The sequence below is a fragment of the Leucoraja erinacea genome, chromosome 8, assembly GCF_028641065.1.
Source record: "Leucoraja erinacea ecotype New England chromosome 8, Leri_hhj_1, whole genome shotgun sequence".
Classification (NCBI taxonomy): Eukaryota; Metazoa; Chordata; class Chondrichthyes; order Rajiformes; family Rajidae; genus Leucoraja; species Leucoraja erinaceus.
In genome coordinates, this window is record NC_073384.1 from 44,707,233 (window position 1) to 44,733,830 (window position 26,598).

General features: G+C 43.6%; 1 protein-coding gene across 3 annotated transcripts in view; it reads right to left on the bottom strand.

The window, feature by feature from the left end:
- The window catches only part of LOC129699642 (tetratricopeptide repeat protein 7A-like), a 199,024-nt gene that overhangs the window by 135,815 nt on the left and 36,611 nt on the right, over positions 1-26,598 (bottom strand). For all 3 annotated transcript variants that reach the window (XM_055639614.1, XM_055639613.1, XM_055639615.1), the window contains 5 exons: positions 26,093-26,211; positions 21,951-22,029; positions 19,967-20,133; positions 17,388-17,451; positions 5,481-5,618 (listed from right to left, as the gene is read on the bottom strand). In XM_055639614.1, coding sequence (XP_055495589.1) covers positions 5,481-5,618; positions 17,388-17,451; positions 19,967-20,133; positions 21,951-22,029; positions 26,093-26,211 — 567 coding nt within the window. The remainder of the gene's footprint in view (positions 1-5,480; positions 5,619-17,387; positions 17,452-19,966; positions 20,134-21,950; positions 22,030-26,092; positions 26,212-26,598) is intronic.

Genomic DNA, 26,598 nt, shown 5'->3' on the forward strand with positions numbered 1-26,598 from the left:
ACTGTTGAAGCTAAGAACAATGAGGGGATCAAATGAAGGACAAAATATCACATAGAATCAAGAGAAAACTGCTAAAGAAGAAAAAATTGGCATTCCGGTTATTGAACTTCAAGTCAAGAGAGTTTATTGACATGTGCCCCAGATAGGACAATGAAATGCTTGCTTGCTGCAGCACAACTGAATATTGTAGGCATAAATACAGATCAGATCAGTGTGTCCATATACCATAGAATATAAAAATATATACACACACACATAAATAAACAGATAAAGTGCAATAGACTGTTGTACAAACTCCGAAAAAGATGGTGCCTATCTGCAGCGACATTTTGCCAGCGGCACAACAGAAAATCTTCAAATATAGTATTTCTCACCTGTATCAAAGAATCTGCAGAAATCAATGTAAGTAGCGAGCTGCTAACGCATTTAAATGCATTAGCGCTACTGCAAACTCCCGAAGATAGCGACTGTAAGGGAATCACCGAACGAAGGGGAATCCCCAACCTCGCGGAGGGGCGCAGGTACAGTAAGTACTGTACCTGTAAACACTGGGGAGGCCTTCGTGGAGTCCGGAATCGAGGCAGCTGGGCAGTATCTCCCAGCAGCAACAGAGCTGGAGGTGTCGACTGTAAGGGAATTCTCGATCGCAGGGGAATCCCCAACCTCGTGGAGACTCGCAAGTACTGTACCTTTAAACACCGAGGACGGCTTCATGGAGTACGGAAACGTGGCCGTCGGGCAGGACTACAGGTAACACTGAAGCGTAGGGGATTTCAGACCCCTTTCCCTACCATTCTACTGGCCAACATACAGTCACTAAAAAACAAAGTGGAGGACTTAAGGGTAAGGCTGCTTCACCAAAGGGAGCTGAGGGAATGCTCTATGTTGTGTTTCACAGAGACATGGCTCACCCCCAGCTCCCCAGACTCAGCGGTCCAGCCTGAAGGGTTCTCCATCCACCGTACGCAGGCATCTGGGAAAGGGAGAGGAGGGGGCGTCTGCCTCATGGTCAACTCTGCGTGGTGCTCAGACGTGGCAGTCCTATCCAACTCCTGCTCTCCACACCTCGAACATCTGGCAATGAAGTGCCGTCCCTTCTACCTACCGAGGGAAGTCTCCTCCATCATCCTGACCGCGGTCTACATCCCACCCCAGGCAGATGTCCGTCTGGCACTGGAGGAGCTGCACGGCGTGGTCAACAAGCACCAGACGGCTTACCCCGAGGAATTTACCACCGTAGCTGGGGACTTCAACAAAGCCAACCTTAAGAAATCACTCCCTAACTTCCACCAACATGTCTTCTGCAGCACCAGAGGACCAAACACCCTCGACCACTGCTACACGACCATCAAGGATGCCTATCGCTCTATCCCTCGCCCTAACTTTGGTAAATCCGACCATTCCGCTGTGCTGCTTCTTCCTGCCAAGGCAGCAATTGAAGAGCGCACCCCCAGAGGTGAGGATTGTATAGAGCTGGTCAGGGAGGTTGGGGGGTGGGGCAGCAGAGGAACACTCCAGGACTGTTTGCAGTCTGTACACTGGGCAATGTTCAGTGACACAGCAACGGACCTGAATGAATACGCCACAGTCGTTGCAGACTTCATAAAGAAATGTGTGGACAGCATCCCAACAAAAACCTTCCGAGTGTTTCCTAACCACAAAACTTGGATGAACCATGAGATTCGCATTATTCTGAACACCAGATCCCGGGCATTCAGGTCTGGAGATACAGAGGTCTACAAGAAGTCCAGATACGACCTTGGTAAGGCCATCAAAAAGGCCAAAAGGGACTTCTGCTCCAAGCTGGAGGATGAGACTGATGTTCGGCAACTGGCGGGGCTTGAATGCAATCACCTCCTACAAGGCGAAATCAGGAGGCAGCTCAAATGTCAGCGAAGCATCACTCCCTGACGAGCTCAATGCGTTTTACGCACGCTTTGATAGGGAGAACATTGATGTGCCTTCCCGAGCCTCCATTCGCCGTGATGGTATTTCGGTCAGTCACAGAGGCCGTCGTCAGAAGATCCATCAGAGGCGTGAACTCTAGGAAACTGCCTGGACCCGATGGTGTACCCGGTCGTGTTTTAAAAACCTGTGCGGACCAACTGGCTGGAGTTTTTATGGACATTTTCAACCTCTCACTTCTGAGGTCTGAGTTTCCCACCTGCTTTAAAGGGGCATCAATAATACCAGTGCCCAAGAAGAGCAAGGTGACGTGCCTCAATGACGTCGGTGGTGATGAAGTGCTTTGAGAGGTTGATCATGGCGCCAACCAACTCGTACCTCGACAAAAACCTGGACGCACTGCAGTTCGCTTACCGCCACAACAGATCAACAGTGGATGTAATCTCACTGGCTCTCCACTCCGCTCTGGACCACTTGGACAACAAAAATTCATATGTCAGGCTGTTGTTCATTGACTACAGCTCGGCATTTAATACCATCATACCCTCCAAACTGGTTACCAAGCTCTCAGATCTGGGTCTCTGCACAACCCTCTGCAATTGGATCCTCGACTTCCTCATCCACAGACCACAGTCTGTCCGTATTGGTGAAAATGTGTCATCCTCGATAACAATCAGCACATGTGCCCAGCCCCCTGCTGTACTCACTCTATACTCATGACTGCGTAGCCGGACATAGTGCAAAGTCCATCATCAAGTTCGCTCCCCCGACACCTCCGAGCTCTGTGGAACGTATCCCCTGCCCACACCCCAGAGTATACCTGTGACACGACCTTGGACCAACTTGGCCTCCATGGTGCCAGCACAATCCCTGGTTCACCAACCCCCAACCCCCCCCCCCCCAAGCATTCCCCTTGTGCTGCCTCCCCCTCCCGCACAACGGGCTCCCCGGTCCACCAAGTCTTGCCGCACACTAAGACTATCCCACACACATTAGGGGCAATTTGCAATTTTACTAAAGCCAATTCCCCCCAAACCTGTCCCCCCCAAACCCCTGTGGGCCGAAACCAGAGCACCCTGAGACCCCCCCCCAGGTCACCCACAACGTACAATCTTGCACTCAGACTCTTGTTGCTTGTGCTATACATTAACAACTGTATGTGAATGTCTAGAGATTTGATTGGTAAGGCTGTAGCAGCGATCTAGATGAGATGCAAAATTGGGCAGAATGTTGGCACGTGGAATTTAATTCCAACAAGTGCTAGGTTATGATAGACCCAAAATGCTGGAGTAACTCAGCGGATCAGGTAATATCTCTGGAGTAAATGAATAGGTGACGTTTCAGGTCAGAACCCTTCTCCAGCATTTTATGTCAATCTTTGGTATAAACTAGCATCTGTAGTTCCTTCCTACACATTTTGTCTGCTATTCCTTTTCTCCAGATATGCTGCCTTCCCCACTGAATTCCTCCAGAATTTTATCTTCTGTATAAAACAGCATCTGCAGTACCTTCCCACACAAAAACTATGTGATGCTTTTCTGGAAATAAAATAGGGATATGATATATAGAGTAAATGCTAAGGCTCTAAGAAATGTTAATGAACAGAGGGATCTTGTGATCCAAGTCTGTAGTTCCCTGAAAATGGCAAAATGCATATGGCATGCTTGCCTAAACAAGTCAAGGCATAGAAAATTGGGGCATTATGTTTACAAAACACGAGTTGGATTGAACTTGGATACAGCATGCAGTCCTGTTGCCACACTGTACAAAGGATGTGACTGCATTGGAGAAAATGCAGAGGAGATTCACCAGTATGTTAACTGGTTTAGAAGACTTTAATTAAGGGGAGAGAGGCTGTTTTTTTACCCACAAATCTAGTAGGATGTGGGGTTACCTGATAGAAATATATGAAATTATATATTCATAGCGGGTACGTAGTGAGAATCTGTATTATAGCAGGTTATCAAAAATGAGCAGTCATAAGTTTAAGATGAAAGGAAGGAGTTTCAAAGGAGATTTGAGGGGAAATTCATGGAGTGGTTGTGATGTGAAACTTGCTGCCAGATTTGGAGAAGACAGATACAATCACTTTTTTACATTTAAGACTCATTTTGACAGGCATTTGAACAGGCAAGGTATGGAAGGATACCATCAAAACACACAATAGAAGGGCAAATAATTTGATGCAGTTGGATATAGTTGGCTACAGAGTATGTTTCTGTCTTGTGCGACACTGTTACTCTAATACTTGCCTCACACAAAATAAATTCTTACTGAGACAAAAAGGATAAGTTTTGATTAGTTTCAGCTTGCACATCATTGGTAACACAATATTTGTTCACAGTTAATAATCTCTCTTTTTATCTTTATACTACATCTAAAAAACATAAAATCACATCAACGGTGCATGAGTTTAAAAGGGTGCAAGATGTCTACACTGATCCTCCAGCTTTTCTTTATTTACTCAAAGAATGTGGATATGATTACAGTGCAGACTTTATTGCCCATCCCTTAATTTCTACTAATATCTACTAAGTATTAAGCATTAACCACATTCAACACTTATAGTCCCAACTGACAGATTTTGTTTCCATTTGGATTTCTAATGACAATCCAGTGGGGATAATTATTGATTATAACTTTACTACTTCCAATATAATTATGTGAATTTAAATTCCCAGGTTGGATTTGAATTCTGTCTCTGGATCACTGATCCAGAAATTTGGCAGCTTGTACCCACAAAACAACCAGGTCGTCCTGTAAAAATAAGTTTAATTTAGTTTAGTCTAGAGATACAGCATGGATACAGACCCTTCAGCCCACCGAGTCTGTGCCAACCAACACTAGTTCGATGTTATCCCAGATTCACATCCAACACACTAGGGGCAATTTACAAAATCCAATTAATATACAATCCTGCATGTCTTTGGAGTGTGGGAGGAAACCGGAGCACCCAGAGAAGACCCACGTGACCACAGGGAGAATGTACAAAGTCCGCACAGAAAGCACCCGTATTCAGGATTGAACCTGGGTCTCTGGTGCTGTTAGGCAGCATGTCTACCACTGCGCCACTGTGTTGCCCTTGATGGAATTGATGGCAAACATATTTGCCAGTTGTCCATCTTAGATAACTACATGCACATTATGGAAGAACATGTCAGAAAAGCAAAGTTTAAATTCAAGTGGTAGAACCACACTTACTGGAAAAAACAACAAACAGTTCACCTTGGACTAAATGTGTTTGTTGGGGAGGGTGATACGAGAAAGAGAACTTAACGTATCAAGCATACTTATCAAATCCAATCTATTTTTTTCTTCATGTCATTCACTTGCATTGCACCTTCTGTTAAACTATGTAACTTACAGTTCATTACCCTCTCCTTAATTATGAATAAAAATAAATTTTCAGTAGACAATTCTATTTTCAATAGACAATAGACATTTTCAACACAATTACTCCATGATTCACGCTTCAACTTCATATAATCTACGTGGTGATTGTGATTAAAATTGTTCATTTAAGTCAACTGCTGTACTCCTGCTCAAAATATACAAAAATGATTTTTTCCACTTACTTCTGAGAGCATCTCATACTGTCCCCTTCTACCCAATGTAATGCTCAAGAGGTCATATAATGCAGAAGCAATCTGGAAGCTGATGGTGCGATCTTTCTTCTGGTCAGGTGCACGGCTTATTACAGCATCTCGGTTTGCCTGCAAAAATGTTTCAAAATAGATATCTGTGTTTTCATAAAATAAAAGTTGCCTGCATTTTTTTTTAGATTGAACTGTGAACAGAGTAGCATAGGAACAGGCCCATCGGCACATAATGTCTCTGCCGAACATGATTCCAAGTTAAACTAATCTTCTCTGCCTGTGTTTTAATCCACATCTCTCCATTCCCTGCATATCCATGTGCCTATCCAAAAACCTCCTAAATGCCACTGTCATATCCGCCTCAACCACGCCCCTCATATTAAATTGGAAGATCTTATTCAGCATGGGACAAAAGTCATAATAAATTATGAATTGGCTGAAACTGTACAATATTTAAGTTTTGAGGACTTGTCCTAGGACTGAGAATTTCTTAATTCAGACCAAAGGGTCACACTTGATGAAACGGGAGTTTGACTTGGACTTGGAACACGGCGCCAAAACCTGGTGACTCTTGTACATTGTCTCAGTGGACTATTTCTATACACCTTGTACATAATCTAAGATTGTGTTTATGTATAGTAATACTTTACTAAAATATATGCAAAAAAAGAATTTAATTGCACCTGTAATGAAGAAGAACCATTGGTGATGGGATGCCTAAAAAGTTCTATATTGAGCATTATTTTGTCTAATTAACAATTAGGAAGAGAAAAAGTTCAAAACACATTATTTTAACCATAAGATGCAAATAGGCTTTGACTAGATTTATATTAATGTATGTTGAAGACCTCAGGAATAGTAGGTTTAAGTTACTGGTCGAATAATCTGAAGCCTTGACTAAAAATCGAGGGATAACTGTTTAAATTACACCATGGCAGCTGAAATGATTGAATGTAATTTGCCAGAAGCCAATTAACCTACAAACCTGCGCATCTTTGGAGTGTGGGAGGAAACTGGAGCACCTATCGGGATGCATCACAGCATGGTTTGGGAATAGCTCCATCCAAGACCGTAAGAAATTGCAGAGAGTTATGGATGCAGCCCAGACCATCACACAAATCAGCCTCCCTTCCATTGATTCCATTTACACTTCACGCTGCCTCAGCAAGGCCACCAGCATAATCAAGAATGAGTCTAACCCTGGTCACTCTCTCTTCTCCCCACTCCCATCAAGGAAGATGTGAAAAAGAAGTGTGGAAACACAACTGAACCAACAATTAGAAATAGGGAAATTTGAATTGACAAGAGTATGTAAGATCTTGGAGAGATCAGATGAGTCTCAGCTCAGTTATATGTGGATTGCAACCTTGAAATGTGATGGCTTAATGCCTGCTTTTTGCAATAGCAGTTTGTGCTATTGGCAAAATGCACTTCAATAACTGGCCTAGATGCCTCTGACAGCACTTCATAGTCTGAGACCTCTATACTAACAAGGACAAGGACTGAAGACACATGGCAACAACAATGCTGAAGTGGCATGAAGTATATAGGATACACCATATGCATGTGAACCATGGTAAATAGAAGTCTTTCTCTAAGAAAAAATGACAGCGTTGACAAAGACATGAGCTAACTCAAATAATTCTCTAACTCAAATAATCCAGTGTAGGCAAAGACATGGGCTATGAGTCACGTGTGGCAAACTAGAATTCAGTATGTGTTGCAGATCTGTTCATGCATAAAAAGTGATCTAACAGAGTTGCAGCAAAAAACAAAATGCTGGAAGAACTAAGCAGGTCAGGCAGCACCTGTGGAGGGAATGGACAGACGACGTTTCGGGTCGGGACCTTATTTCAACATGGTAGGACTTTTGATCTTGAGGCATCCATTAACGTGGTGTACACCTATGAACCACAGCCAAATTTTCTATAATTTAATGACAATATTGCATGTTTTGCTTCCTTGGTTATTAAATGGTGGAAGGAGTAAATAAACACAAGCAAAGTAATTTCACCTCTGTACTGCGAGTACCTGCAAGTAAAGCATTTTTTAAATTAGTGCCTGTGGGCAAAATTATATCACTGTAGCTACACCTACACCTCATCAAAACTTTTTTTACTGGTTAAACTCAATTGATATTCTTGAATTGATCAGTAAATGTCACTGATTCCCGCGTCAAACTAATTATAAGAAAGATTGCATAAATTACTGTTTTCCTTAGAGCAGAAAAATTTAGTGTACATTGACAGAATATACAAGATAAATTATTTTCAGAAGCATTAGGATGGGAAACCAGAAAACACAAATTTATAATTAAATGGCAATAGAACCAAGAATCAGAGCCACTTGTTTTTTCAAAAAGACTTAAGACAACTACTGCCTGAAACCTTACAAAGAAAAGTTTTACTTTATACTTAAAAAAGGAAAATTTCAGTGTTATGGAGAAAAGGAAAATGAGACAAATCAATCAGAGAGGGATGCAAAGGCTCAATGGTGCTTTTATTGTCACATGTGTGAAGCGCTAACACAGCGAGAATCTTTTTCGTACAAACAGTCCAGTAGAGTATTGCCTTATACCCAATCCTGGAAGCAAATGTACAGAAATAGTCTACAGAGGCCATGTGCAAGAGGTGCCATGTTTTGGCGCAACTTTCAAAGGCTATGCACTGGCTCTTATAAGCGATGCCTAGGGTTGCCAACTTTCTCACTTCCAGATAAGGGACAAAAGATCAAAATAATGCCCCCGTCACACTTCGGAAACCTGAACGGAAACCTCTGGTGACCTTGCGCCCCACCCAAGGTTTCCATGAGGTTCCTGTAGGTTTTGGTCACTCTCCCTAATGGTAGAAAGTGGTTTCCGCATGGTCTAGGCATCTTCGATGTTCCTTCGATTGTTTCAACAAAATCAAAACCGGCCTCGACTAAAAATAGGTTGCCGTTTGGTCGAAGCCACTGGAGTGGGGTCGCTATTTACTTACAGGCAGTCGAAGGCCATCTCCTTCGCTGACCGGCCATTTTGATTGGCTCATTGGAGTTTTCAGGACCTAGAAGATCCGCCAGAAGGTAAAATGCCCGCTAACTTTATTAAACTTCTTAAAACTGTCTCCACTCCTTCTCCCCCTCCTCTCTCCCCCCCTCTCTCTCCCCCCTTCTCTCCTTCTCCCCTTCTCTCTCCCCTTCTCTCCCCCTTCTCTCCCCCCCTCCCGCGCTCTCTAAAGGACTTACCGTGCTCTGTGGCAGCCGTTTACCTTCCTCTTCATCGTGCAGACAGCGCTCCTCCGCTGTCCCTGGCCCCCATCTTCGTGATGTGTTTGTGTGTGTGTATGCGGTCCGTAGCAAAGATCCTGTAGGATCTTTGGTCAGTAGATGCAGCTCACACTTCGGTCGAGGCTTTCCAGGCGAGTGACCAAAACCTCTGGTGACTCATGGAAACCTTGGGTGGGGCGCAAGGTCACCAGAGGTTTCAGTTCAGGTTTCCTAAGTGGGACAGGGGTATAAGGAACAAATTCCCAACGGCAATTCGTTGACCGACTCGGCCGTGGCTGGGTGAATGATGAGTTGCCCGGGAGCTGGACTGCACACAAAGCCCAGCCGGCGGGCCAGCTGAGGAGTTTTGATCCAGCACCCCATTCAACTCATGAACCGATGATCAGCCATGAGAAGGAGGGGTTATGGTGTCAGCTGTAAGCGAAGGTCCGTAGGTCGGACAGCTGGCCGGGCTGTCGACCCGGCGGGGCCACAGGCGAAGCGCTGCTGCTGCACTCCATGGGCTGCACTACGTCGGGATGGGTGAGGCGGGGCCGGACGCGGTGCTCCGACCCTACAGTCCTCTTGACCCGAGTAGTAGCAGTCAAATATGGGACAAGGGCGGTCCCGTACGGGACAAACCAATTTAGCCCAATATACGGGATGTCCCGGCTAATACGGGACAGTTGGCAACCCTAGCGGTACCTGTTCCAGGCAAATCCCAGGCTGTTGCGGGGCCTTCAGCCATCTCCATCCTTGGAAGACATGTCTTTTCACCCTTTTCCCCAGGGCTGCCTCCCACAGCTGATCTCGAGGACGCGTTAGGCTAGACCCCTTGCTGCTCTGCCATCGCGTCCATCATCACTGGCTCCGCTTTCGATGCGGCCCCCTGGGAGCTTCAGCCATGCCTGGCCTCCTGGGACTGCACAGCCTACTCAGTACTGTGTCCCTTGTCTTTAGTGGTCTAAGTATGCAACATTAGTGAAGTCAGACCTGGAGTACTGTGCACAGTCTGGGGCATCGCCCTTCATGAAGGTTATGGTCGCACCATGGAGAAGATTTAGAAGGATGCTGCCAGGGCTTGGTGAATATAGTTAGGGGAGGAGACTGAATTTAAGGTGCTGGTTTTCTTATCACAGTGGAGACTGAAGGGAGATTTAATTGAAGTGTAACTTCATCATCTTAGAAACATAGAAACATAGAAAATAGGTGCAGGAGTAGGCCCTTCGGCCCTTCGAGCCTGCACCGCCATTCGATATGATCATGGCTGATCATCCAACTCAGTATCCCATCCCTTCTCTCCATACCCCGTGATCTCTTTAGCTACAAGGGCCACATCTAACTCCCTCTTAAATATAGCCAATGAACTGGCCTCAACTACCTTCTGTGGCAGAGAATTCCACAGATTCACCACTCTGTATAAAAAATGATTTTCTCATCTCGGTCCTAAAAGACTTCCCTCTTATCCTTAAACTGTGACCCCTAGTTCTGGACTTCCCCAACATCGGGAATAATCTTCCTGCATCTAGCCTGTCCAATCCCTTAAGAATGTTGTAAGTTTCTAGAAGATCCCCCCTCAATCTTCTAAATTATAGCGTGTACAAGCCGAGTCTATCCAGTCATTCTTCACATGAAAGTCCTGCCATCCCAGGAATCAGTCTGGTGAACCTTCTCTGTACTCCCTGTATGGCAAGAATGTCTTTCCTCAGATTAGGAGACCAAAACTGTACGCAATACTCCAGGTGTGGTCTCAGTAGAACCTCCTTGTAGAATCTTGACAGGGTGGAAGCGGTGAGGATTCCACATAGCGGAATTTTAAACTTAGGGTAACTATTTTAAAATACAGGGTCACCCATTTGTGACAGAGAGGAGATTTTTTTTTTCTTTCAGAGGGTTGAAAGTCTTTGGAACTCTCTCCCTGAAAGGATGGTGGAAACAGATTTTCACTATGAAGAAGGGTCCCGATCAGAAACGTTATCTGTCCATTTTCCTCCACAGATGCTGCCTGACCTTTTTGAGTTCCTCCAGCACTTTTGTGGTTTGCTCACAATTCCTGCATTTGCAGTTCCTGTGTCTCCAGAACCTTTGAATATTTCTAAAGCAGAAATAGATAGATTCTTGACAAGCAATAGGGTGAAAGGTTACCAGGGATAGACAGGTGTGCGGAATTGTGATTATGATCAGATCAGCCATGATTGCACTGAATGGCAGCAGGGCACACGTGGGCCGCTCCTGTTCTTAATGTGTATGTACTGTACGTTCGCATGTACAAAATCATGCCACACCGAGTTGGAGTGAACAGGAAGGACTTATTTCCCTTCACATAGAGGTCCACAACTTGGAGATATAGATTTAAGTTAAATGACAGAGAGATGAGAAAGAGCGAGATCAAGGAAAAATGTTTTCAACCAAAGAATAATTGAAGCCTGTCACTTCCTGCCTGAAAGGCTGGTAGATGCAAAAGACATTAATTACATTTAAAGAGATAAATGTTGCTTAAACAACCACACCTACGCGATTACAGAGAGAAGGAAGCAGGAGTGACGAATAATTCGATTTTTGTGCAGCATGGAAAGAACGGATGGAATGGTTCTTCTGTAAATGATGACTCTACTGTTCTCCACAGCATTAGATCATGAAATTATATACATATAAATAATCAATGCATTAGCATCCTGTGTAGTGACAACATTGCATTCATCTGCAGTAATTTAGTCAGTAACCCATGACATTTTGCATCTGCTGCAATTTTATTTAATCAATACATTGCCCTGAAAAAAAAATCAATGGGTAATACTTAGAGGCAGTCACCATGATTGAAAAGATCCTTTCTTCAGTTTGGATCAATTGTAATTGATTTTTCTGAAAGAGAAATCCTGACTAGAGCACATCAGCAGTTCCACAATCAAGCCAAAATACACTAGCACCAATCCGATTTAAAATAAAAATCACTGACAGAAGCAGCAAGCATTTGCTAATTAAGGCAAGGGCAATACCCAACTTCTGAGAATGAAATACAAAATTGATTTCTCCATTCTTTCAAGTTAACTTTGTGGTGGCAATTCATATATAGAAGTGCATAAATATAACTTGAAATAAACACAGGCGATGCAGGGCCCTTGGTCCATGCAGGTAACTTTATCTGCTTCTTTACATCCACTTTTTTATTAAGCTCCCTCAATGCTAGTCATGTCAACTATTTTACATGCTGGCACTAAAGTTATTAATAACTTAATGGACTCTGGTTTTGCATTGGAAATATCCTCTTTAAATTTGCCTAACACATCACTTCAATAATTTTAAAATCTCCAGAGCATCACCTCTTTTTCCAAAGAAAACCTACAAGAGTCAGCATCATCTTTTGCAACTTTACACAAATGCATGAAGCACATTTCTACTACAGGTGGGGTCTAATTACAATTCAGGGCATAGAATAGCTTCCTGCCTTGTCCTTTCAATCCCTCCATAATAATCGCCAAAACTTTGTTTCCACAAGTATCCACTAAATGTGTCCTATTCAACATGAATGCAGCTATTTACATGGTGTGAACTTTATACTTATACTTAGATAAAGGGAGTCACCACATCCCCAACTAGATAATCAATCAATTAATTAACTGAGTGGTAAATACATACATAATCAAAATTCCTAAAGCAACTGTTTTTGAAGATGTTGTATTTGAAACAGTAACATGGATAGGCACTAAGGAATGAAACAACCTTTGCTCAATAAACACAAAGTTATCTCAGATTGAATGTTATTCATCCAGCATCATCTAAAGGTAGTGGCAGATAATTATCTTCAATTTGTCTCATAACAAACAAGATCCAGTGCAATAGCCCCACAGTCCAATCCATTTTCACATTAAGTCATTGCCTTTTATGCAATGATTCCAAATCCGGGCATCCTTGTAATATTTAGTGGTATGTGCCTTGGCATTTGCTTGTGAGTTTCAACTCTCATCTGACTATCAAGTCAAAAATTAAATGTTATTTTTTAAATCATCTTTCACTTTGCCCAGCTAAATATGCACTTTCTCTCTCACCTCTCTGTTTGACTACTTTGCCCAATAGCGTTAGATTGGGAATGACGGTTCGCTGGACAATCCAGATGGAGGCGATGGCTGCAACGGGCCTTTATGGCCAGCCACAGCTTGGACTTTGAAAATAATGCCAAACTTAACAACTCGTCTATATTGTCTCAATGGGTTATTTCTATATACTTTGTACTTAATCTGGGATTGTGTTTATGTATAGTAATAATGTACTGAACTGTAAGCAAAAAAAAGAATATCACTGACCCTTGGTACATATGATAATAAAGAACAATTGAATTGTATATTTATATTGCATGTTATACTGCAGAGGCAGCACAGTGGCGAAGAGGTAGAGTTGGTATTGGTGCCTTATAGCACCAAAGACCTGGGTTCAATCTTGACTGTGGGTGCTGTCTATACGGAGTTTGTATATTCTCCCTGTAACTGTGTAGGTTTCTACTGGGGGCTCCCACACTCCAAAGACATGCAGCTGTGTAGGTTAATCGGCTTCAATAATTGTAAATTGTCCCTTGTGTGCAGGCTGGTGCTAGTGTAATGGGTGGTCGCTGGTTGGTGATTACCCAGTGGGTCAAAGGGCCTGTTTTCACGCCGTATTTTTAAGGTTTAATTTCAATGTCCAGATTTTTCATATTATGAATTGTAATATCAATACCTAGTTATGCCATGTACTACTATTTCCATTTTTTTTAAACACATTTCTTCCTCCCACAGCTGAAGTCAGTGCCCTCAGCAACAAAACATCAACAGATTATACCAACTTAATGTTTAGTGGAGAACCTTTTACACAACAGTCAACAGTCGGAAATCAGTTTCTGGGATATAATTCTGCACTGCATCCTCCAGTATGTCACAAGTGTCTATTTGTACTAAGCTTATTGACTAGCAATAAAAAGCAAAATGCAGGAAGAATTCAGTGGGCCAGGTAGAATCTGGGGAGGAAAATTGACTTTTCGGGTCAAGACCTCCTTCAGACTAATGGAGTAGAGTGTAAATACAGGTGCACAACCTTTTATCCGAAAGCCTTGGGACCAGACACTTTTCGTAATTCAGAATTTTTCGGCTTTCGGAATGGAAGATTTTTAGCGTAGATTTTAACGGCTGGCTCAGTGGTAGTGCTCGGCTCATATCCGCAAGGTCGTGAGTTTGCGCCTCGATCCCGGCAGTTACTCGATCGCGAGTTTGAGTCTTCAATGTAGTTTTTTCTTGCAGAATAGGAGAGAATAGGGAGGGTTAGGCTGGGAACATTCTCTGCGAGATGATCTTAGTGCGGGAGACAAGTGTAGGAGAGGTGTACTGACTGTGTGGGCAGAACTTTGGAAGTGATTGCCCACCATTCTCAAAAGCCGCTGTGTCTCCCTGTCCCTCCAACTCCAGAGGAATCCGCTGCCCGATGGGCCGCTACGGCGACAAGTGGCAGTTCGCCCACAGCCCGAGCTGCGCCCCCTCATCCGCAACCCGGGTTCCTCTGGAGTTGGAGCGGGGCTGGGCTAGAGTTGTTGCTGGCTGTGAGTCTCTGGGATCTCTGGACTTGCAGTGGGCCTGGGGGTCGGTGTCCCGATGAGGGGGCGCAGCTCGGGCTGTGGGCGAACTGCCACTTGTCGCTGTAGCGGCGCATCGGGGAGCGGCTTCTGGTGGTCCTGACGTCTCTCAGCTCCTGTCCAAGGGGACGGCCGGAGACGTCAGGACCAACAAGAACCCGCTCCCCGATGCGCCGCTACAGCGACAAGTGGCAGTTCGCCCACAGCCCGAGCTGCGCCCCCTCATCCGCAACCCGGGTTCCTCTGGAGTTGGAGCGGGGCTGGGCTAGAGTTGCTGCTGGCTGTGAGTCTCTGGGATCTCCGTGCTTGCAGTCGGTGTCCCGTTGGTCCTGACATCTCCGGCCCCCCCACTGGAATGGAGCTGAGACTGGGAACTGTACCGCCCTTGCCCCCTCCTTCTGCAACTGCAAACAACTCCACAGTTCCCAGTCTCAGCTCCTGTACAGGGGGGTGGCCGGAGACGTCACAGCCCGAGCTGCGCCCCCTCATCCGCAACCTCAAGACCAAGACGCACCTTTCACACCATCAGCTTCGGTCCCTACGGGGAGCGTGTTCCTCTGGAATTGGAACGGGGCTGGGCTGCTGCTGGCTGTGGGTCTCTGGGATCTCCGTGCTTGCAGTGGGCCTGGGGGTCGGTGTCCCGTTGGTCCTGACGTCTCCGGTGACTGGCACTAGCTCCGACGTGAAGACAGTGCAAAACCCCCGCGCCGGTGCAATGGGCGGGGAGCTGGAGAGGGGAGGGAAGGGGTCACACACATGGCCGGGAAGCAGAGGGGTGTAGGTGGGGTGAAACTTAAGGGAGCGACAATTTGCTGCTGCCTGCCCGCTGTTAAAAAGTTCCCACGCAAGACTCACGATACACTATGTATCGTGAGTCTACCGCGGGAACTTTTTAACTCAGCGGGCAGGCAGCAGCAGATTGTCAATTATTAACCCTCCCGCGCAATATACCCTCACCTTCTCTTTTATGAATGGGGATTTAGTTCCCCTTTCTTCGAGGACCGACCGGAGGTTCCGCTGTCACCTCTGCGGGCCGCCCTCGGTGAACGTTTTCAAGGACCTTTCTTCAAGGACTGAAAAAATGTCGCTATTCGGAGGTTTTCGTTATTTGGATCGTCGGATAAAAGGTTGTGCACCTGTAATTGGTAGGAAAAAGTGAGGGCAATTGGCGGGACCAGAACCGTCAAATGATAGCTGGGTCCAGGTAAGGACATAAGTCAGAGAAAGAGAAGGGTAGAGATAGTAAACAAGGCTGGAACCAATGTAGAGAACTTAAAAGGGTGCAAATCGTGGATAGACCGCAATCACAGCAGGTATCAAAAGTAAAAATTAAATATTTTCTGTTGCCCCAATCACCACATGACAAATATTTTAGCAAGGGTCATAAAGTCATGTGATAGGAGTAGAATTAGGCCAGCCAGCCCTTCAATCATGGCAGATCTATCTTTCCCTCTCAACCCTATTCTCCTGCCTTCTCCCATAACCCCTGACACCCGTACCAATCAAGAATCTTGATTGCCTTAAAATTATCAACTGACAGCCTCCATAGCTTTCTCTGGCAATGAATTCCACAGATTCTCCATCCGCTGACAAAATCCATTCCTCCTCATCTCCTTCCTGAAGGAATGTCCTTGAATTCTGAGGCTATGACCTCTAGTCTTACACTCTCCCACTAGTGAAAACATTCTCTCCACATCCACTCTATCCGAGCCTTTCACTATTCGGTAAGTTTCAGAGGTGCCCCCTCATCCTTCTAATCTCCAGCAAGTATAGGTCCAGTGCCGTCAAACACTCATCACTCATTCCTGGGATCATTCTTATAAACCTCCTCTGGACCTTCTCCAGGCCCAGTGCATCCTTCCTCAGATATGGTGCCCAAAATTACTCACAATACTCCAAATGTGGCCTGACCAGTGCCTTATAGAGCCTCAGCATTACATCCCTGTTTTGGTATAACAGCCCTCTTGAAATAAATGCTAGCATTGCGTTTGCCTTCCTTACTACTGATTCGATTTGCAAATTAACTTTTTGGGAATCTTGCACCAGCACACCGAAGTTCCTTAGTACCTTTGATTTCTGGACTCTCTCCCCATTTAGAAAATAGTCTATGCCTTTATCCCAACTACCAAAATGTATGACTCCACACTTTGCTACATTGTATTCCATCTGCCACTTCTCTATCCACTCTCCAAACCAGTCCAAGTCCTTCCACAGAGTCCCTGATTTCTCTATACTATCTGCCCCTCCACCTATTTTCGTATCATCTGCAAAACTTGGCCACAAAGCCTTTGATCCCCTCATCCAAATCATTAATATACAATGTGAAGAGTAGTGGCCCCAGCACCAACCCCAGCGGAACTCCGCTAGTCACTGGCAGCCAACCAGAAAAAGGCCCCTTTATTGCCACTCTTTGCCTTTTGCCATCCAGCCAACCTGCTAAATTCTTCCCTTTGACACCATGGGGTCTTATCTTCCTTAACAGCCTCACGTGTGGCTTAAGCCTTATCAAAGGCTTTCTGAAAATCTAGGTAAACAACTGACTCTCCTTTGTCTGTCCTGCTAGAATTCCAGCAGGTTCGTCAGGCAAAATCTCCCATTCACAAAACCATGCTAACTTCGGCCTATTTTATTGTGAACTTCTAAGTACTCCGTAACCTCATCCTTTATAATGGACTCTAAAACCTTACCAACCATTGAAGTCAGACTAATCAGCCTATAGTTTCCACTCTTCTGATTTGCTCCATTCTTGTACATCGGGGTAATATTGGCAATTCTCCTAGTGATTGTGTTAGCACAATAAAAACAACAATGAAGCTAATTTGACAGAAAGTAATAAAAACTTTGAAAAGAGTCTGTACATATTTTATTCCAAGAGACGCTGATTTGCAACCGCAGACATTTATTTTTCTTTAAAACGACTCTCCATTAATAATGCAGCTGAGTTTCTCTTTATGGTTTGTTGGTGAGCTCAAGTCAAAATGCAGGAAAATTTGTGATTCGAGAGAAAAGATTGGAATTTATGATCTCATTATGGCATAGCTTACCATCGATTCACTGATTAGGAGGAGTAGGAGAGCTTCTTCAACAATATCCCGTGGGCAGAACAGGCTGTGAAGAAGAGTGGAACTGAATTAGGTCAAGTTCATTCTGCATGATTTTTTCCTTAAAGCAGAGCTAGTGTCTAAAGATATTATGTTTTATTCATCAGTAATAATACATAATCTACATATAAACATTATTCTGTACTTTTCAATGAGAATTCTGCGAAGCACCTTTACGTTTGGTCTCCTATTTGTTTGCCACACAATTGGTGATGATTGCAAGTTACAAGCACTTGTGGGTTGAGTGCATAAATGAACCATGTACTGCAGAACAGCTCTGTGCAGTGTATGAATCCAGTTCTCATTGCTGCTCTGCAGTGAGCGGCTGATATCACTTACAAAGAATGTGAGGTGACTGTACCCTGTAATGTCTCAACGCCCTTGATCCGACGTTGCACAAAAGGAACGGCTAATTTTTTTCAGTATCCAATAATAATTCTCAAAGCTGCAGACAATTGGATGTCAGCAAATATCTTTTCAATTTCTACAGGTGTACGATAGAGAGTGTATTGACTGTGTACATCACAACCTGGTTTGGCAACTCGAACACCTAGAAACAAAGGTGATGAGAGAGCAGTAGACACTGCCCGTCCATCTCATGTCTGGATCTCCTCACCATTGAAGTGATCTATAGGAAGTGCTGCCTCAAAAAGGCAGCCAGAATCATCAAAGCCCCACACCACCTTGGCCATACTATCATGTCACTCCTTCCAATGGGAATGTGGTAAAGGAGTTTGAAAACAGTGACCACCAAGTTCAGGAATAGCTTTTTCCCCAACATCCATCAGGCTCTTGAACACTACCCAATGCTAACCTCAACTTTGAACTATGAACTGCTTTTGGTTGCAGCAAGGACTTTGGGATATCTCGCACGTATTGAGGTTATTGATGTTTTGATTTTTTGTGTATTATATATTCTCTATATATATTGTGTTGTCAAATCAATTTTGCTGCTTCAAGTAGGAATTTCACTTTTCTGTTGTCTGTACAAATGACAATTAAACACACTTGAGTTGTCCTTTGTAGTCAAATAAGAAGCAGATTTAAAAATATTCTACAAACTAACCATAATATAACAGCAACCAAGAATGGGATTTAGTCCCAAAATGTCTTACTCTAGTAAACGTCCTATGTTAAAAGAGTAAATGCAACTTTTTTGCAGATTTCACTTGCTGAAACATGTTGGCCAGATAGAACGAGGCTTCGGAAATACTACATTTTGGGTAGGTTTGTTGGAAGGGTACTACCCACTTTTTGGGTAAGTTTAGCTGAAACACTTTCAAAGTTTGGAGAACAATCAATTCATATATTAATATTTTATGCATCGATTTTTAAGATGCAAAATCTTAACATATATAAAAACAGCTCAGTTTTGGGTCTGCTGCACTATTTTTGTCACATTTATTCCTTTAGTGTGCATTTCTTTACAAACCATAAGTGAAACCAAACTACAAACCGGAGCTACATCACCCGGCGAGAACGGCCTGGAACAACGGGCCTCCGTAGAGACGATTACGGAGGCCTCAATAGGCCCGACTATGGGTGAACTGGGGATGGGGACTGGACATTGTGCCTTCCCCCACAGTGGGAACCATTGTGGGGGATGTTTTTATGTTTATTGTTAAATTTCTTTAATGTTATGTCTAATCTTTATCTGTGTGCTGCATGGCAAGACAAATTTCACTACGCCATTTGATGTACGTGACAATAAATGTCCTTTGTCCTTTGAATAATAATTGCTTTGATGGAAAGCTTCAGCAATTTCCATCTACATTTGGCTCCAATTACAATCAACATTACTGCAGTCATTGATCAATCCCTAGTACTAACCATGAATAGTCGTCATAGACTGAGTTGGTGGATTGCTGGAATTAATTCTATTCTGATTGAAATCAGTCAGGTCAACAGAGAACAGCATTTGAGTCTGTTGCTTCTAAATCACAATGCAAGTGCTGCTATTCCCTGCTCAACAACACTCTCCATTATAGTGAGCAATGCCATATCATTCATTACAACAGAATTATCCTCATCCTTGCAGCAGAAAGTCTACAGCAAGTTCGCAAAAAAAGTATGGAAACATGTGAACTTCCTAACAAGAGTGAGTTGCTCAACTCATTGCTACTTACTTTGTGTATAACAGAAACTAGTGTTTGATTTTGTGATAGTGTTGCAGTTTTGACCTATCACCTAACTCGAACTTTGCTGTACCTTATCTTGCACTAAACGTTATTCCCTTAATCCTGTATCTGTACACCGCAGAGAGCTTGATTGTAATCGTGTATAGTCTTTTCTCTGACTGGATAGCACATATTAAAAATGCTTTTAACTTTTCCTCAGTACACGTGACAATAATAAACTAAACTAATAAACTAAACTAAAATGTGGGGAATAATTTAAGAGATGACGCAAGGGAAAAGGACTTCAGTTTGACAACCTATTGCTAATGATTAAAAAATTCAACATCAAGCATTTTGTCTGGATGTATTGCTTTGTACAAATAAATTAAAATGTGCATTACATACTCGTCTCCTTGGTAGAGTTGAGGACCAGTAGTTAGTGTGTAGCTCACACTTAAAGTAGATTCACTTTCCTCAGTATTGAGGTCAGGGGGTGGATCTGAAAATGGATTCCAGTAACTGTCCTCACACAGACTGTGTAGAAGTACCTCAGCCAGTTGCTTGGCTATTGTCTAAGAGAGAAGATAATAAATATATATTTTTAAATAACCACAACGCTCTACAACTGACACTCATTATAAAGTGAATGCACCATTTACAATCGCTCAAGAAAATGGATGAATGAACATCTACTTAAGAATACGATTAAAGAAATTACATTTAAGCAATGATACAGATAATCAAATATTCTTTGCTTTCTCTGCTCCTGAGACTATCAGAGTATGATCCTCAAACAATGCTACCTTCACATAGAAGACCTATAAAAATTCACTCATCTATTCTGCTTGTCAAGGACAATTGCATAGAAGTTAATTCAGAAGCGTAAATAGCATGGATAGTATTCCTGAAGCACAATTGATGGAAGATGCAGCCTGCTGGGTAAAATAGCATTACAAGGTCAAATGACATTGAGACTCAGTTTGCAGTACGGAATGAATGCAATGAAATTCTGTGCCTGGTAGGAATTCCACCAAATTTATGCAATGATCAGAATATTATGCAGTGGCCAGCGAATTTATACAATGGCCAGAGTATTTCAGTCTATTTCAGTGTTGGAGCAGCAGCGGGAGGTTTCAAAACCTAATCTAAAGAACTTTACTTTAACACTTAATTTTGATTCTTATTCTTGGCTATTTCCTTAAAAAGAGAACCAGTAATAACAAAATGTGTTCTAATTCATAGCAGTATCACAGCGATTAACAAATATTCCCTGGACATATTCAAAGGAGTACGGGAAACGGGGGATATGTTGAACTAAACAAACAATTTCAATGCCACTTACCTGTATACCTAGTCCTGCTTGTCTGATATTTCACTAGAATCCAATCAAAGCGCAGCTTCATAAACTCACAACTGAAGCACTAACATGTCATCATTTAAACAACTAATTACTTTTCTGAGTTCCCTGCAAGTTGCCCTCTTACTAAGCGCAAGCTATTAGTTTTCCAAGTGCATATAAAGTGTGTAAGGTGTCACTGAAATTAATGAATAAGGTCTGCATTCACACTTGCTGCCCAGATACTCATCAGTTCTTGGCAACTGATACTGCTTGATCAATCTGCACCGAATATGAGCTTCTCCAAATGTCATTGAAACAATATTCCTATCACAGCCCTTGCCAGACAGTAGACATTGTGACATTGGGCCACAGCTTGCATAGCGCATACTAACTCGACACCAGAACTAGATTCTGTAAAAACGGCGGCACAGTGGTGCAGTGGTAGAGTTGCTGCCTTACAACGCTTGCAGCACTGGAGACCTGGGTTCAATCCTGACTACGGATGCTGTCTGTACGGAGTTTGTACATTTCCCCCGTGACCATGTGTGTTTTCTCCGAGATATTCGGTTTCCTCCCACACAACAAATATGTACAGGTATGTAGGTTAATTGGCTTGGTGTATGTGTAAATTGTCCCTAGTGTGTGTAGGATAGTGTTAATGTGCGGGGATCACTGGTCGGTGCTGACTCGGTGGGTCAAAGGGCCTGTTTCTGCGCTGTATCTCTAAACCAAACTAAACTAAAACACTCAACATACAGTAGAACAGTACACCACAGGAATGGGTGTTCACCCCACAATGTTTGTGCGGAGTACGATGTCAAGTTAAATCAACCTCATCTGCCTGTACAGGATCCATATCCCTCTATTCACTGCACTTCCATTGGGTTTTCTAAAAGCCTCTTAAAGACAAAGAGCTGAAGATGATTTGCATTGACTCTTGTTGCTGTGAAGTGTTCAAATGCAATTGTAAACTTTATTTTTGTTTTATATTTCAACACCTACTCAATATCAATACCCCTCAGACTTGACAAAGTAGTTGTTCAACCATACCATTCTGAAATTCCGTGTGGCTCTTGTCTCCATTGCTCTTAACATTTCCCGAATTCGTTTAACTCCTTTGACCATGTTCCTGAGAGAAAGATAAATCAAAAAACAAGTCACCGACATGATTTAATGCAATGTTTGCCCACTTCAACTGTTACAACATAGTGTACAGTCCAGAAGTAATTAATTTGGTCTGAATAACTTTGAGATAATTGGACACTGTGAATTATTATATTATACAAAGCTTTTTTCACTTGCAAGTCTTTCAGAACTTGCTAAACATTAGGAAGAGTTTAACATTTCAGCATCTCTGGTGGAGTGCAATAATGCCAGCACATGTTTGCTTACAACTTTACTACTGAATACATTCACATAAAATTCCTTTTTCGCAAGAATACATTGATGGCACCGAAGTAGGCAAAAGCTTCCAGTTCATAGGAATAAATATCACCAGTAATAAGCGAGTTTGGTATTCTGACTGAGCATGCCCAGGTCATAGGTCACTCGCGATAAACACTCTTGGTGGATGTGCTGCTGCGTGGGTGCAGGCCTGCGTTACGTCCGTGGTTGGGGTCGGGCCCAGGTCTCCGGTGCTGCGGGCGCTGTTGAGTTGCTGATGGGCTATCCCCGTCCCCTCCTGGGTGTCCCGTCCCTGTCCGGGGACGGCTGGAGGTGGCCCTGGGCTGGTGGGGCAGGGGTCCCTGGGCTTGCTCCAGCTCAGCTCTGTCTGTCCCACCGGGTTGGCCAGCATCCCCATACTGGCGGGGTGGTGGCCCCAGGCTTGCAGCCGACGCGGAGCAGGGGGCGCTGGCTCCGGCTCGGCTCTGCTCTGGCTCCGGAGGGCCCATCCCCTGGCGGGCCGGGGTCCGTCTGCTGCGCCTCTCGCCTTGACCAGTGGCTGTCGGTTGACCATCTCGGCACCGGCGGGGATGCACAAGGGTCAGGCAACATCTGTGCCGAAGGGTCTCGACCCAAAACGTCACCCATTCCTTTTCTCTGGGGAAGCTGCCTGTCCTGCTGAGTTGCTGAAGCGTTTTGTGTGTGTCCCCCTTGATAGCTGGTGCTCGGCTTTCGCCGGCTCCGGGGGGGGTTGGCCAGCGGCCACTGGGTGGGGTGGGGAGTGCGGCTGGTGGTCCCCGGCCCATTAGGGAAGCGGGTTCCTCAGTAGCTGGAGTGGAGTTGGCGCTTCTCCATGCTAGCTGTGGGCATGGGGCCGCTGCTGCTCCGAGCCCGGTGTCCCGTCAGTCTGAGGTCGCCCCAGACAACTCCGGCCGCTCCCAGGCAGGGATGGGACCCTTGGGGGGGGGGGGGGGGGACGGTTCAGTGGCGGTTCGGAAGCGCTTGCGGTGCCGGGGACCCGGGTTCAATCCTGGTTGCGGATGAGGCGCGGGTCTGTGTACGCGCAACAGCGGAGCTGCTGAGAATGTCTCTCCCCATCTCCCATTCGCATCTGCCCCCTCTCTCTCACTGTTACACCCCATTCTCCCACTACCTGGCACCCCGTTCCTCAGATTAAATATATTTTTACACATAAATTATGAATAAAGATAAGAATTTATACGGTTTATACAGCCAGCGCTTTGTTCGCTTTTTCTTTATCGCGAATGACCTTTAACAAATCCCATGATTCCATGCGTTTTTCGGAATACCGAACTCGCTTATTTGTCCTCGACTAGCCACATTGAAGTAATGGCCTAGAAAGCACACTAACTTCTACTTGCTCAGAGTGACTCCAATGACTCTTAACAATTTCTAGATATGTACACAGGCAGATTTACCACAGGTTGGTATGCCAATTACTTTGCCCAAGACTGCAAAAAGGTGCAAAGAATCAATCATGCAGCCCAGTCCACCACAATAACCAGCCTCTTAACCAACGCTACCTATTTCCTTCGCTCCATAGATGCTGCTGCACCCGCTGAGTTTCTCCAGCATTTTTGTGTACCTCCCAAATAACTTCATACTGTTTCAGGAAATCAATTCACTCACACCCCAGTGAATCCCTCTCTCCTCCCTGGCAGAGGATACAAAACCATCAAGCATGTACCACCAGATTTAAGAACAGCTTTCTCCTCACTCTTGCATGCACCTCAAGGTTCATATGCTAAGGATGTCTTCCAATCTGCTGCCTAACGGACTTTGCACTTAAAAAAAAAACTGCACTCCATCTGTGGCAATAACACGATATTCTGCATTCTGTTTATTATCTCTTTTGTACAAACCGTTGTGCTCATGTATGGTATGATCTGCCTGGATAACACACTATATAAAGTTTTCATTGTATCTCTGTGGACATGACAATAATAAACTAATGCCAAGTGATTAAATGCATATACTCTGAGCTTATCCAGTGATCGCACTCATATTTTGAGGCCTGGAATACAGCAGCGATGTCACAAACTTCCTTACTTTTGTATTGCTTGCCTCCAAATGTAAAAGAAAAGACAATATATCCCTCCATCTTCAAGAATTTGTGTACTTAATCACCTAGGTCTCCTAACTCCTGCATTCCCTTTGAATTTATATCATTGTACATTAATACTTCAATCTCTGTTCTCAGATTCTATCATTGCAAACAATTCCTTGGTAAGTGTCTATTCATAGCTCTGTAACACACCAGATGTTAAGCCAAGAAAAGTAACAGTTGCGTTAACCCATTGTCTTCATCCAAGAAAAATATTATTCTGTCATTGTAGGTAGTATTAGTATGCACTCATAATATTGTTGATCTATCAATGTACTTTAAAAAAAAAAAAATCAACAAATTTCCTATCTTGCGCTATAATTCTAATCACTAACTCCCACCTCCTGACACCACTTCATAACGTATTGGATTTGCATTCCATACTTAAATTGATTAACATGATTAAACAACAGTCCAAATTCATTCTTAAATAAAAAATAATCCCAAATAATACTGTGTAGCGTATAAAAGTCATGCTGAAAAGACGTGACAGAATGTGCCATTGTACTGGGGTCTTGTTGATGGCTTCTTTGAATCCACCACTGAAAGGTTCATAAAAATAAATCAAACTTGGCCATAATTTCCTGCTGTAGCTCTCCAGACTGATCAGACTTGTCTTTAGGAGAGGCTATACGTCAAGCTATTACAACTGATGACTTTGCAATGACAGAAACTGTATATCAGGGCGTTAAAATGGTTAGCAATTGGGAGCTCCAGCAGGCCTTGGCGGACAGAGTGCCACGTGAACCTCTGCCTCACCTGGAAGATCTGCTGGAGTCCTTGGATGGATGTAATGGAGGACATATCGGGACAGGTATAAAACAACGTACTTCATTGTAATAAATCAAAATGAAGCAGTGCAAAATTAACAATTTGAGCATGAAAATAAGTCAGAGAATCTAATGTTAAATTAAGCAGTGAAAGGTGAAGAAAGATGGGATTGACAGAAAAAAAACAGGAATATTTATAAAAAATCTACCACAATTAAAACATGATGGAATAATACCATCCATGTGGAATTGTTAAATTTCAGTACTGGATAGAAAGTGCCTAGCTCTCAGCATATCGTTTTCCATGTTTAACCTTGCATCTGCCATCAAATCAAATTGCTGCGGCACAATTGCCATCAGCCACATTGATGTTTTGACAGCAAATTATGGGTCAATGACGTGTTTTCATATATCAGATTTTTTTCTATTTGTCCTTGCTCAAAGGTGGCCAAGTGCATTTGTTAACAAAAAAAGTTGTTCAAATGACTCCCCAGGGATTACTATTAAAACTCAAAGTATTTGTGCTAAACTGCTTAAACACACTTATGCTGCAGGACAATAACTAACTATATTCAATAATAAGCTATCTACATGTTAACAAGCACATACAAACTGATTGTGTAGATGCCAGTATATCATTGGGTTATCAAGTGGGCACCTCCCTTCACTGGTGTTTCATTGAGTTAGGCCCATGACACATCGGGGAGGCTCAACACTTAGGTCTGGCATCCTAGAACCACCCCATCAATACTTGCTCTCACCACCTATATTACCATTATCTACTAAATAAGGAAATTACAAACAATTAGTTCACTCAAACAAATGCTTTGTTTAGATTACACCACAAAGAGTATAAGAGAGCCACGTGTTACAAGTACGTGAAAGACCACAGATACATTTTCTGGGATGCTTACCTTTTTTTGAAATAGGCCACATAAGCGCTTTGCAATGCAGCTTCAAGAAAGTAAGTAAGCTCCATCTCCAAAACTGGAACAATCCCCTTGATGGGTCTTGACTGAGTGTTGACCATGGCCTTCGGCAAGTAAAACAAAATAGGTATTTAACATTAAATGGACTGTAATACCTAACTATAATTTCCAAGAGCATGCTTCTGCAGTTTCATCTTCAGGTGTGCAATGGAATTTTGTCTGAGCATTATTGGTGGGGGGGGGGGGGACGGACTTGGTCTATGCTACTAACATGCCAATACAAAGTCCAAGTCAAGCACTCTGATTCACCCGTTGCTATGTTTGGTTCTCACACAAGGCTACATGGTTAAGAAATATGTCATAATTCCAATTAAGACGGAGGATGGAAAGGTTGTGTAGAGAGAGAATAAAAAGTTCCTTTTCTTGCTCAAGCTCTGTGATGTAGCAGACAATATCTCGAATGACAAATTCAAAATCACTTCCAAGGCAGA